This window comes from Pomacea canaliculata, linkage group LG10 (assembly GCF_003073045.1).
Source record: "Pomacea canaliculata isolate SZHN2017 linkage group LG10, ASM307304v1, whole genome shotgun sequence".
Classification (NCBI taxonomy): Eukaryota; Metazoa; Mollusca; class Gastropoda; order Architaenioglossa; family Ampullariidae; genus Pomacea; species Pomacea canaliculata.
This window is the reverse complement of record NC_037599.1, coordinates 4,890,436-4,903,895: the sequence shown is the minus strand read 5'-3', so window position 1 is coordinate 4,903,895 and position 13,460 is coordinate 4,890,436. Positions and strand designations below refer to the sequence as shown.

Genomic DNA, 13,460 nt, shown 5'->3' with positions numbered 1-13,460 from the left:
CATTGTCCGCTATCATAATAAATATCTAGGACTTTGTTAGAGAAATGTTTGAAAATTTGACTTGATCGTAAGGCTGCCCTTTTGACGATTCTAAAGGCAAATATTGTCTCATTTGCGTTTTGACAGCTACGGACCTTATCTACAGCCCACAGTGCATTACTGTTGACAGAATGGGTGAGGGCAGATATGGAAACCTTTTGTGTCACTGTTTAATACATAGGAAAACAATAACATAATAACTGTGCTTGCGTTCCCAAACAATTGATCGTTGAGACAACAATAGATCAAAGGTGATCAAATCTATACTTCAGAGAGCTCCATAACAGAAAGAATAAATCATCTGAAGGATACACACCAGGCAGAGAGTTTATTATTATTTTCTACTTCGCCGACCGACAACACCTTCCATCTAGTTTCAGAACAGCAGACGACTTTGAATTATTCGCAAAAAACAACACTGGATAGAAAACATCACATATATCTTCATATTCATTTCCTTATACTATAAAAAACTAACAACTGAACAGATGTGAACTTATGTGCTTATTACTAAACTTACAGGTGCTTAAATTATCTTTGGGAATTTTTTATGGATAATGTGCTTTTACATATAACACACATATATTTACATGTAAATGTCTTGCTTCTGGATAGTGTCTTACGCTTTCTCTAAATGAAAAAAATATTTCTGACATTCTCTCTGCGTGGTTAATTTTTCTGCAAAAATTTGATCCAAAATTATAGAATCATTCAAGGAAAGTTGATGTTACAAAATTTTATGAATATTTTGGTATTTATATTGAAATTCAGTATTGAAAAATGAGATTTTTATGCTTCGAATAGCCATAATAAAAGAAAGATCCTTTTGCATAACCAAAAAAAATAAATTAACGCCTTAAAATATGAAAAAAAGAACAGTGAATACATGAAGATTCAAATTAAATAAAAAAACGCCTTTGGAATGTTTGGATATGAAATGTTAGCCATTGGAAAAAGCTTTGGAAGATTACCAAAACGGAGTGCAGAGGGAAAAACGCATTGTAAACTTATCTTTAATTGACAGTTTATGAGGTTCTGGCAAACAACTGACTTTAAAATCGTACATTCATCGTAATACAAATATCCGAGCTCTTAAATATTCAAGGATTATGAGGTACAAACAAAAATCAAACCAAACCAATACAAAAGAAAGAAGACAACACAAGCTTGCTAAGTACTTTGGAGGTACACGAATTGATAGCACTGGGCGCCAATATTAGACTGCTGAAGACGTTTCTTTTACTTCTGGTTCTTCTGAAGCCGACGTCGTGGATGTTTCTCTTGAATCTTGAAATTGTCTCACGACAGCATCGCTCTGGAATCACACGTGTCCAGGCAAATATCATTAGTTATCCATTCACACCTTTGTTTTAAAGCTTTGTGTCGAAATATGAGATCTCTTTGGATAACATTACATAAGCTTACACTTATTATATTTATTTATTATTGCCCTTCGCACCTCCTGGTGCATAGGCCATCGACGACAGTTTACTGTTGTCGATGTTTTAGTAGCAAGGATTTGTTTTTACGGGGTGGGCGTGCTGGCCCCACGCCCAACCCTCCTCCTTTTTCAGCCGGGCTTGGGACCGTCCTTGGCGGAGGGCAGCCAGCCCTGTAAACAGATGCCACGTGCAGAGAAAGATCAGCGTGCCCGAGACGAGAAATGAACTCAGGGCAGCCAACCTTCACTGTATTGGTGACAGGCGCTAACAGCGCTAACCGTTGCTTACACTAGCTTAGATATATATAGTTATCTGCGGCATTATATCGACAGTCTCGTCCAGACACTCACCCACTGATAGAAGGCACCGGCCGCGATGCTGACCGCCCGCACCTCTTCCCACTGGAACGTACGGAGGAGTGCGGCGGCCTTCTCAACGCGCTCCTCGTTGAGGTCCTCAAAGTTCCAGTTCTTGATGCGCTCCAAGATGGCTTTGGAACCACGCATGCGCAGCAGAGCTTGCACGTTTCTCCACTTCTGCAGACAGAGAGCACTTCCTTGACCAGCTTGTCACTATTCGCCCACAATGCTGCAGGAACATCTTCTACAATTCGCTCAACAACAACAACAAACAACAACAACAACAACAACAACAACAACAACAACAACAACAACAACAACAACAACAACAACAACAACAACAGGGGATTTACAGAACGAAATGTACTTAATCGAGAAATAAGCTCTATGTTTTTTATATACTTTAGGAGTGCAACATTCGAGTTGAGCGATGCACTCAGCACAGAGTACATTTAAAGACATTAGGAAGCATAACAAAATCAGAATATGCCAAAGATAAAAGTGGTTACAAACGCGCAGCTGAGACTTTTTCTCTGAAAGCAATCGCGATACTTTTCAGCAGTTTCGGAAAGAATAATAAGAAACAGAGAATAGGAACGAGCACTCGTTTCACACTGGGGCAACACCGCAAAGTTCCTGTACTCCTCACTAAAAACAGTTGGCGTCCCACTGCCCTTTGATCTTGTCCGCAAGCGCACAGACAGCTGGCTTTTACACTTCAAGAACCTTGCTGCATGTGAGCGTGTGTTAGTGAATATTTTAGAGGGCTCTGTGCGTGGGTGCACATAGGTGAATGATAGCTGGTAGTTGTTTCTGTGAATAGTTTATAAGCGCTTAGAGTGCGTGCGTCGACAAAAGAGATGGCGCTAGTTTGTGTGTTAGGGTGTGGTAAGACGTTGTCCATGTATTGTGGTGTCCAGCAACCTGAAATCAGAAATCTGTTTCATTTCACTTGCATGAGCCTGATTCAAATGAAGTAGTATCTCCCCCCTAAAAATCGTTGTTAGAAGAGTTTGTGGGAGATATCAAACAGCCGAGAGTTTTTTCGACCGAAAAGTTTTCGATTCTGTTTGCCAGAATGGTTTCCAGTTACCTCGAGCATGTCCGGATCTTCGCCAAGCAGTATGTAAGTGGCTACAAGTGTTTCCTGCACTGTAACATGTGGGCGACTGTAGCTCTTGATCTCCCTCACCTGGACAGTTATATTCAGTTGCAAATTTCTCAAAAACGCTTAATACAGAAAGGTAAAATTAGAATATAATATTTCCACAGCCTCATCACCCATCTGAGTAATTTGAAAATAAAATCTTGTAATGTCACTGCATACACGTCATGGAAAAAAGTGAATGTATGTATGTCTTACATGAGTGGGGCGAAGGTTCGTGAAGTTCTTTGTGATCAGAGACAAGCGACGAAGCTTCTTGTGACGTTCTTCCGCTTGCTTGTACCACGTGGTGCGCTTGAAGAAGTAGGCGAGCTGAGACCTCTCCGCTGACGACAGCGCCTCCTCCAGTGTCTTGAGGTCATTTTGACGATAAGCAGAGTCGACGGCTGCATCACAGGAACACAGAACCAGTAACAGATTTTGTTCTAACGAAATATAAAAGTTCATAATATAAAGTATTGTGTATATAGGCATATATACATTAACATCCTCATCCTTTATCATCTTCGTCAGGGTTAGGGAATATTAGTGTTTCTCAATTACCATTACCATTACACTGTCTCATTTTATTCACATGTGGATTCGTGCCCACGCTTCCTTATGCGTTGCTGCACGCGCTAATTTGCACATTCATTGCGCATGAGGGAGTGCATTGCAGTTTACCCTGGCGGTGCATCCCATGCAGTTTATGGCAGGCAGGTAGGAGTAGTCATTCACTGTTGTCACGAGGTTGTCTGCTCTTGCCATCATCACCAAACGCACGATACTCGCTAAGAGCATTTTCAAGTACCTCGGTGTCGTCGTCGGCTATCGCCATCTTCAGATCATCACGAGCCTTCGGAGACAGATGACAGTTATTAATTAGTGAAAGCGAACAGTTCATCACTGTACAAAGTGTCATCAAGATGCCTTAAATGGAAAATAACACTTTGAACATTTAAATAGTCTTACATAGTGTAGTGTACTGTCTAAAAAATGCAATGTTTATGTTAACCTGTGCCACGCTATGCCAGTTGGGAAGGAGTGATGTCTAACAACCAACGTTTTCTTCTCCAGGCAAAGCGAGTGTACAACAGACTGAGCGAGCGTAACAGATTCCAGCATTCTTAAAACGAGCAATATTTCTAGAACCAAGAAATTTATTCTAAAGCAAAGAATTCTAAGGCTGCTGGTTAAAGGTTAGCAAAATCTGAAATATTTTCTCAGGTTGTCTTCTGAATTACCTGGGATTTTTTTGTTTTCAAGATGCCTGACAGCTGCTGATCAGGGGTAAGCAGGTAATTGAGGGCGTTTTCAGAATCACTGTCACCTTCGCAAGTGTCGATCTGCAGTCCGTACTCAGGGTTGTGGTCATCATACAGGACTCTGACGCTGACGGTCACGTGATCACCACTCTGCTCATGCGTAACGCGACTAATGAAATCGTCACTTCCGCGATCATGGTGCACCGGCCTGATCCGAACTTCCTTGGATGTCGGTTTGCGAAATTTGAAGCGAGTTTTTTCCCCTTCTCGGACTTTGATGACCCCGTCTTGGAGAAGAGGGTCTGACAGGCCTGCGCTCTGGGCCTCGTTACCGAACCCAAACCCACCTTTTGGGGCAAAGGGAAAAGGTTGCTTCTTGATTGGTCCTGAGCACACAATGTGCAGGAACAGAAGTGGCGAGCCGTTTTTGTTGTTGATGTACAGTTGGTACCAACCAGCTACAGGTAGTCGTGTGAACAGTAACTTTGGGGAAGCGTTGACGACCACACAGGAGTTCGTTAGTAGCTCATCCGATATAGGAGTATCTGACGACTCCGGATCAAAATAAAGAAAGTATTTATTAAGTTCCTCGTCTCTAGGAACATCTTGAAACCAGATGGCGCATCTACCATTTGGCGCTTTGGTGATAAAATTCAGCTTTTCGGACAACGCCAGCCAGAATTAAAGTACGATGGGTAGACATACGGGGTGTTTGTGAACTTTTGAAACGACCATGGCTTTTCAAGCAGCTGCCATTCTTTTTTGTACTCTTCAGCCATAAAGAAGTGAATGAAGTGTGCAGGGTCAGGGAGGAAGTAGAAGTCGTCGAATATCGATGTATAGAAGGGTTCGGAATATGTCTTTTCACTCAACAATCAAGAACAGACCACATTATGATCAAGGAAGCATAATTAAATTATTAAAGAATTATCAAAGTATGCTTTAATTAATTACTCATTCTTGAATGGTTGATTCTAATGCAGCGCCAACATAAAAATTTGTTGTCAAAACACATCCGTTACCATATCATGCTTGAGTGAAAAAAAAAGATATGGAAGAGCTAATTGTCTTAGGAGATCAATAGTTTAAGAAAGAATAATCTAAAGCACTTTTGCAAACAAAACTACAAAAGTAAAAAAATGAGTGAGAGTTTATACGATGGTATCTCAAAATATTCATGAAGCCTGTTAATATTTATACCCTCTGCCCTCACGGACTGCTTTGCAATCTTCCCCACTTTCATCAAGGCACGCGTGGTACCACCTGTGGACTCAGATAAGAAACTTTTCACAATGTGCACAAGTTGCCAGGATCCGTCCACGTACACCGCGTTCCACGTGCTGTCTGGTGACCGTGACGATGACGAATCCTTCCAGCCAGTTAACTTGGTCATTCCACGGATCACAACACATGGCAGGCCAGCTAGTCTGCCCAGTCAGACAGACAACACGAGTTATGTCTAGAGCTAGAAATAAAATTCGGCAGTCTAGATCAGACCTGGGCAAAGGCCGGCCCGCGGGCCGGATCCGGCCCGCCTCCTGTCTCTGACCGGCCCGCCCGCTGGCGAAGGATAGTATATATACTATATATACAGTACTAGGTAAAACTGACTTAACTATATTAGTCCGGCCCTCTTAAACCATCCCAATTTCTCATGCGGCCCCTTGGGAAAATTAATTGCCCACCCCTGGTCTAGATAGTATAAGTCATAAGAGAAACAATAATACATTTCGATAACATTTATCAATAAAGAAACAATAACAACATTTTCTGGTGGAGAAGCGGTTATTTGTTTCTACATAAAAATTATATAGCAGAGAAACAGTTTTATGCAAACAATAACATTCATTAGAGAAGCAGTTATAGACTATAAGGTATCATTCGTCAACAGAAACAAAACAATCATGAGAAGTGTGGGCTAGTATACATGTTGACCCTAAAAACCACTCAATAGACTGAATGTCACGGTAAGGTAGGCCATTTTTGTTGGCGTTAAAAATATTGTAATTCTATGGTCTATATATAGAAGACTACCACATTCACCTGTAACCATCAGCAGAGAGAGAGAAAGGGGGAAGAGAGAGGAGGAAATAGTAAAATCCTTCTCAAGACAAGACAGGCATTGTATAAAATCATTACAGAAACAAGATCATTGGCATGGTGAAAAGCAAAATTTGCACCTGCAATTCTAAGGACGAGTTATAACGCACCTGCAGAGATGTGCAAAGAATTCCCAGAGATATTTTCGTTTCTCAACAGCGTACTTTAAGTAGCCGTAAGGTAGAGAAACAGGGTGGTCTCGGGTGTAAGAGCTTGCTTCTGTCAGGTTCTGCCAGCTTATCCACATGTAAAGTGCTCGTACCTTCTGCACTTCTGTCGTCAAATCTTTCGTCAGAAGCGACACCAGGTCATCGAAGCTGATTGAGTGTTGATCTTCTGTCTGTTAATAAAGGAGCAGAGATATAGCTATGTGAGAAATTACCTTTTGGTATGCGTGCGCGCGATCTGATGTGTGACTGTGTGTAGGTTTGCCTGTGTTCGTGTCGTTGTGCATTTGAGTTAAGGTGTGTGTGTGTGTGCGTTTATAAACGACCACAGTCAAAGGGTGGCGTGTGTTTATGACCGGAATACGAATGGACCCTCTACTTCCTGGCACATACACTTCACAGCAGACCACTCTTTGCTAGCTGGTATTTACAGTACTCACAGTCGCCAAGACCAGTTTTCTCTCGCAATTATCAATAACACTGAAGTCTTCCTTTCCCCAGTTTTTGTTGACAGGTGGTGCAGGTGGAGGGTATGTGAGTTTTCTCACAGACTTGGACAACTCCTGAGGACAGTTTCAAAAGGGCAGATTTATGAATGCTTTTTAAATTAAAACTCAATATTTACCTCAATTTCGATTCGATTTCACTATTCTAATGCTTCTTTAAGGATGCAAAGCACCGTGATGTCACCTAGGTGTAATCCTTGTTGTTCTCCAGTGGCGGGAGTAATGAAGAAGGGATAATTCGTTGCCTGTGGTAACATGGGAAACTCAAGCACAAGTGTATTGTTTCCAAAATTATAAAGCGGTGTCTAGATCCCAAAGTTGCTTTACTCCTGGATTTGTTGTTATAAAGCTGTGCCCTGGGATAAAGAAACACGAAGCAGTGTCTTGCGGGGTCTGGACACTACTTTATAACCTGGGAAACAAGATGCTTTTCATTGAGTTCCCGATTTTGATCTGGAGTAAACGAGTTACTTTTGTTTCATAACTACAGCCCCAGAATAATTTACAAACAGTTTTAATTTACCTTGATTTGCTGTACTCTGTCATCTTTGTCATAATTCGGCACCGGACAGAACTTGCGGGACATTCTGAAATGTTAATTGGATATACTGGTCGCTTTTCACTATAATTTCAGTGAGATTACACAATAATTCCCCTGTACTGCATGGCTTCCAAGATGTCAGATAAGATGTCTGTCACACAACGAAACAAAAAAAGTAGTGGTCTCAGAAAACTAATATAGTGCTGTCAGAAACAACAACAACAACAACAACAACAACAACAACAACAACAACAACAACAACAACAACAACACTACTCTCAGGACAGAGCTGAAGTATGTGTTCCGTGTTGGAGCAGCAAGAGTTTATCAGATACCAGTCTTTATCAGTGACCAAGCTTATCTCCATGTCGGCAATACCTGACCGGCACTACTTTTTGTATGCAATCACTTTTAAAGGTTCACAAAAAAGTAAATAGCTAATATAGAAGGATATTCATTAACTGATATTATCTCCCCCTTTATTGATGAGCATTTAAAACTAATATCTTTTAAAACTTCTATACCAAATTTTATCATGATTTTTTTTTCCTTGGCCACCTCTAATCTTACAGAGCCTGAACTGGCGGATTTCTTGTGGGAGGGGGGAACATTCATTATCAGAAAAGCTTTTCTTCCAAAATGTTTTCCAAAGCAAGAGAGGGAGAGAGATGTTCAGAGATGAGACAGAACGAGTGTGTGTTTGTGTGTGTTATGATTAGACGAATGGAGTGATATTCTTTGAATATTGGTGTTCCAATAGTATCTTGCTATGAGTTACATAGGGACTGAATCTTGACTTAGGGAAGGAGGTGAGGGAATATTTTATCTTTACTTGAGTTTTTTGTCTTTGCGTTTGTTTGGATCGCGGTGGCAGCTTGAGAGTACATCGACGATACTGGCAATGTGATGATTTATTCTGCCTTTATTTTTCCTTCTTCTACATTTAGTTACAGTTTATCATTTCTGTTTATAGACAGAGCTACCTGCCGTTTCAACCTTTGGGTAAGTGACCTGATCTCCGAAACTGTCTATACAATCTAGAAATGCCACGATCCATCATAAAATCATGTCGAGTCTTTCAAATTAGTTTAGGCTTGCGATTGAATAGTTTGGCAACGAAATGCGCGTGACAGACAGGCACTATCCAGAAGAAAAACCTACAGAAAACGACTTAGATAATAGTGTAATCGAGATTTGTCTTAAAGTTTTGAAATGGAATTTCACTTTAACTTGAAACTATGAAAGAATACATCATGATTACCTTACAATGTTGTTTGTTCCAAACAAAGCCGAGCAGTTGTCGAGTGCGTGGTGGCGCTGGTCGACCTCAGACTTTGAAGGGTGGTGACCGACTGACGTTGTCACAGACTTTTGTACTTCCTGGTCAGCGTACTGACAGAGGGCGCTAGTGTGGCACCCACACATGTATTAAAACTGTTATTGTAGTCTAATGAATCAGTTTACATTATGTTTACTTATCGGGGCTTTATTTGATTTTTAAAAAAATAATTTGATGCACCAGCGCCCAGCGGGCTATGTTAGTAAAGTAAGACGAGAAGCCCATGGACAGATCGTTGTCTTGTGTATTGTTTGAATGCGCGTGAATACCGTGTGTGACGCGGTGTGTGACATATTTGGTGACCCCGACGTGATCTGTCGTGGGTCTGTCTCGTTTGGTATTGTGTTGTGCGGAAGCTGTCCTTTGTCGCTGATCATTTTCTGTTAGCAATACAGTTTTTTTTTATAGTAGTTCTTGTGTGTGTGTTGTGGTCACCGTTTTCGGTTGCCACCCATTGCCTCATGACTTTATTTTGAAAAGTGCTGCCAGAACTTGTTACCAGCACTTTGTATTTTTTTGATTAATTATTTGGTATGTGTAGTTACGCCATGCTGTGATCCCGTCTCCAGTTTTACGGGTCTACGGGTGTGTATAGTTCTACCCGTAGTAAGGAACTAGTTACTGCGCCTTCCTGTCTCTCGTCTGTCGCTAAGTTTTTCTGTTCTTCTTGATTGGATGTGTGAGTGAGTAGGAGTAAGAAGTCTTTTCTTTTTAGGATCGCTTTTGCTCTCTTAAAATTTTAAGAAAAATTTTTTGGGCTTTCTCTAATTCACTTTGCCATGTGATGCTGAGAGTGAACTTATAATGATATTTAGTTCTTTCTGTGATTCATGTCCTAGTTTTGAGTGGGAATTTAAAAACGATTTGACAAATTCCTTGAGAAGCACTTTACCTTTCATGATATTCAGTTTACCTTTGATGATATTTTGTTTAAGTGTAGTATGGTAAAATTTTGAACGTGAGAGTTTGCAGGGTAGTGTTGTCACTGGTAAATTTGAGTTTGCTAACTTGTTTCTGACTAGTGGCAGGGTATAGCTCTGTAATTAGAAATTTTGTGTTTTCTTTTTAGAAGTAATCATGGATATTGAGGCCTTTAAAGCGCAAGGGGAGAGCATAGGTTTAACGAGCGAGTCGCTCACTAAGTACTTAATTCAGCGAATAGAGAAATACGAGAAGGCGGAAAGGGAAGAGAGGCTTGAAAGGGAGAGAAATGAAAGGGAAGAAAGACGAGCGAAAGAACAGGCAGAAAGGGAGAGAGAGAAAGAACAGGCAGAATGGGAGGAGAGGTTGGAAAAAGAAAAGATTCAGCGATAAAGAGAGAAAGAACAGGCAGAAAAGGAGGAGAGATTGGAAAAAGAAAAGATTCAGCGAGAAAGAGAGAAAGAACAGGCAGAAAAGGAGGAGAGATTGGAAAAAGAAAAGATTCAGCGAGAAAGAGAGAAAGAACAGGCAGAAAAGGAGGAGAGATTGGAAAAAGAAAAGATTCAGCGAGAAAGAGAGAAAGAACAGGCAGAACGGGAGGAGCGCGAGCGAGAAAGAGAGAGGGAATTTGAACTAGCTAGACTTAGGTTAGGAAACGGTCAACCTAATGGCGAGGCACAAGTAAGAGAAGTAACCCCTAAAGGATTTATTCCGAAATTACCTCTCTTTAAGGAAGACCTAGATGACATAGATTCTTTTCTTTTCCGTTTTGAAGCCCATGCAGAAGCCCTCCGATGGCCCAGACATTTGTGGCCATTACATTTGTCCGCTACGATTCAGGGGGAAGCTCTCAAGTTATATCACGCACTCTGTGTGCAGGGACAAGTGGAGTATGAAGAGTTAAGAAAACAATTATTGTTGAAATTCCAGTGTACAGAAGACGGATTCAGAGAAAAACTGAGGTCAGTGAGACCAGCTGAAGGAGAGTCTATGCCCGCTTTTCTGACTAGAGTAACCAGTTTACTGGATAGATGGATAACGTTGGCAGGGATAGACAAGTCATTCGAAAGCCTGCGAGACCTCGTCTTAAGAGAACAGATAATGCAGAGCATTTCTAAAGATATGGCAGTATTTCTAAAGGAAAGGGATCCTAAATCGGCAGCAGAAATGATAGAGTGGGCTGAGAAGTATCGGAAGGCCCATCCCAGTAAGAACATAGCGCGCCGACAGAAAAACAACCATGTTTGCGAATGCAAGCTGCACAACCCCAAGGACTGCCAGGCTACTATGACTACTAATAGACCAACCCCTCCTAGTACCTACTCTCCTAGGACTCCACCAGTTGACAACAGAAGTAGGCCATCGACTAACTCGCCACCAGTACACCGGCGGCCGTTGAGAGAACAAAAACGAACAGTATCGCCAAACCAGTCCAAGCCTGATTCTGTCAAACCAAGTACCAGACTTCAATGTTTTACATGCCAAGGTTATGGACACAAAGCACGCTTCTGTGCCAATAATAGACAACGACCTCAACCCGCTTCGGTGTGTGATGAAAGCAGGAAGTGGCAAACGTCGCAGTCTTGTGTTCTACCACCACGCTGGAGGCGGGGTCATTGCCTCTTTACCCCGGGATGGTAAAAGGAAAAGCGGTGCAGGTTCTAAGGGATACTGGAGCGACTACAGCTGGCATTCGAGCGAGCTTAGTGGCACCTACAGAATATCTGGGGAAAAACCAAACGTGTCTTACCTTCGGAGGACGTAAGGAAGTATTTCCTCTAGCACGAGTGCAGGTGGACACGCCTTTCTTCACTGGACCTCTTACACGTGTAATCAAGAATCCAGTAACTGATGTCATCATAGGCAACGTTCCCGGCGTGCAAGAGGTAACGTTCACAGCCGAATACCAACCCGCATCAACAAGCGCTGCAGTAGTGACAAAAGCACGAGGGAAGCGAACCAAGCACCCACACTCTTGAGTCCAGCCTTACCAGCAGTAGGCATTTCTAAATCGGAGTTAATCCAAAAGCAGAGGGAAGATCGCACCCTAACGCCTTACTTTACGAAAACCGACTGGTTAAACAGCTCCTTCAAAGTGGAGACATTTTCAACGGCCACAGCAATCAGATGTCACTCAAATAGTTGTGCCACAGGTTCTAAGATCTACTGTCTTGGAATATGCCCATGACAGCCCATTCGCCGGACACCAAGGCGCGAGAAATACTCTCGAAAGAGTCTTCAGCCACTTTTGGTGGCCTGGCATACGGAGGGACGTACGCCAGTATTGCCAAACTTGTGACATATGCAAAAAAAAAAAAAAAAAAAAAAAAACCCGTCAGCTAAGGGACGCAATCGTGTAGTTCCCCTCGTCAATGTACCCATAATAGAAGAAACTTTCAGAGGCGAATGTATCAGTTTTGCGGATATCCTCTCGCTTGAAATGACTCCTCAAAGTCAAATTCAAATTCCGGTTGTGCAATCGGAATCTTATCTGCTCCCTCAGGCACCTAGCTATTGCAATCTTGCACTAATTCCATCTTCAACAGCAGATGACAAGGTGTCCTTACCCACTCTGTCAATGGACACTGTGGAGGATCTGACTTCAGTAAAAATAGACGAAACGCTTCCTCTGCAACGAAAAACACCCCTGAAAAAAACACCCCTTAGAAACCGAGGTCAAGTCTTCTGCAACCGTTTAGGCTTGCGATTGAATAGTTTGTCAACGAAATGCGCGTGACAGACAGGCACTATCCAGAAGAAAAACCTACAGAAAACGACTTAGATAATAGTGTAATCGAGATTTGTCTTAAAGTTTTGAAATGGAATTTCACTTTAACTTGAAACTATGAAGGAATACATCATGATTACCTTACAATGTTGTTTGTTCCAAACAAAGCCGAGCAGTTGTCGAGTGCGTGGTGGCGCTGGTCGACCTCAGACTTTGAAGGGTGGTGACTGACTGGCGTTGTCACAGACTTTTGTACTTCCTGGTCAGTGTACTGACAGAGGGCGCTAGTGTGGCACCCACACATGTATTAAAACTGTTATTGTAGTCTTATGAATCAGTTTACATTATGTTTACTTATCGGGGCTTTATTTGATTTTTAAAAAAATAATTTGATGCACCAGCGCCCAGCGGGCTGTTAGTAAAGTAAGACGAGAAGCTCATGGACAGATCGTTGTCTTGTGTATTGTTTGAATGCGCGTGAATACCGTGTGTGACGTGGCGTGTGACATATTTGGTGACCCCGACGTGATCTGTCGTGGGTCTGTCTCGTTTGGTATTGTGTTGTGCGGAAGCTGTCCTTTGTCGCTGATCATTTTCTGTTAGCAATACAGTTTTTTTTTTTTTAGTAATTCTTGTGTGTGTGTTGTGGTCACCGTTTTCGGTTGCCACCCATTGCCTCATGACATTATTTTGAAAAGTGCTGCCAGAACTTGTTACCAGCTCTTTGTATTTTTTTGATTAATTATTTGGTATGTGTAGTTACCCCATGCTGTGATCCCGTCTCCAGTTTTACGGGTCCCCGGGTGTGTATAGTTCTACCCGTAGTAAGGAACTAGTTACTGTGCCTTCCTGTCTCTCGTCTGTCGCTAAGTTTTTCTGTTCTTCTTGATTGGATGTGCGAGTGAGTAG

General features: G+C 41.9%; 2 protein-coding genes across 2 annotated transcripts; both read right to left on the bottom strand.

Moving 5' to 3' along the window:
- Positions 1-972: 972 nt before the first annotated feature.
- On the bottom strand, positions 973-3,829 carry LOC112574348. The gene is made up of 5 exons (XM_025255365.1): positions 3,669-3,829; positions 3,204-3,391; positions 2,934-3,032; positions 1,832-2,017; positions 973-1,354 (listed from the first exon to the last, which is right to left on the bottom strand). The coding sequence occupies exons 1-5, from the start codon at positions 3,679-3,681 to the stop codon at positions 1,256-1,258; spliced, it is 585 nt and encodes a 194-aa protein (XP_025111150.1). The 5' UTR covers positions 3,682-3,829; the 3' UTR covers positions 973-1,255.
- LOC112573648 (hillarin-like) lies at positions 3,715-12,970 on the bottom strand. Its single transcript, XM_025254209.1, has 9 exons — positions 12,692-12,970; positions 8,825-8,968; positions 7,546-7,609; positions 6,957-7,079; positions 6,460-6,689; positions 5,374-5,676; positions 5,018-5,116; positions 4,229-4,931; positions 3,715-3,840 (listed from the first exon to the last, which is right to left on the bottom strand). Exons 1-9 carry the CDS (start codon positions 12,853-12,855, stop codon positions 3,715-3,717), a joined length of 1,956 nt encoding a protein of 651 aa, XP_025109994.1. The 5' UTR covers positions 12,856-12,970.
- Positions 12,971-13,460: the final 490 nt, after the last annotated feature.

What these genes read in the sequence shown, in the direction of transcription:
- LOC112573648 (XM_025254209.1), bottom strand. Translation starts at nt 12,855, where the DNA reads ATGTGTGGGTGCCACACTAGCGCCCTCTGTCAGTACACTGACCAGGAA. An exon ending in TTCTTTGCACATCTCTGCAG is followed by an intron (nt 5,677 to 6,459) that starts GTGCGTTATAAC and finishes CTGACTGGGCAG; the next exon opens with ACTAGCTGGCCTGCCATGTG. An exon ending in CTCATTTTTTTACTTTTGTA is followed by an intron (nt 5,117 to 5,373) that starts GTTTTGTTTGCA and finishes TTGATTGTTGAG; the next exon opens with TGAAAAGACATATTCCGAAC.
- LOC112574348 (XM_025255365.1), bottom strand. An exon ending in CGAACCTTCGCCCCACTCAT is followed by an intron (nt 3,033 to 3,203) that starts GTAAGACATACA and finishes ATAACTGTCCAG; the next exon opens with GTGAGGGAGATCAAGAGCTA. An exon ending in CCGGTGCCTTCTATCAGTGG is followed by an intron (nt 1,355 to 1,831) that starts GTGAGTGTCTGG and finishes GTGTGATTCCAG; the next exon opens with AGCGATGCTGTCGTGAGACA.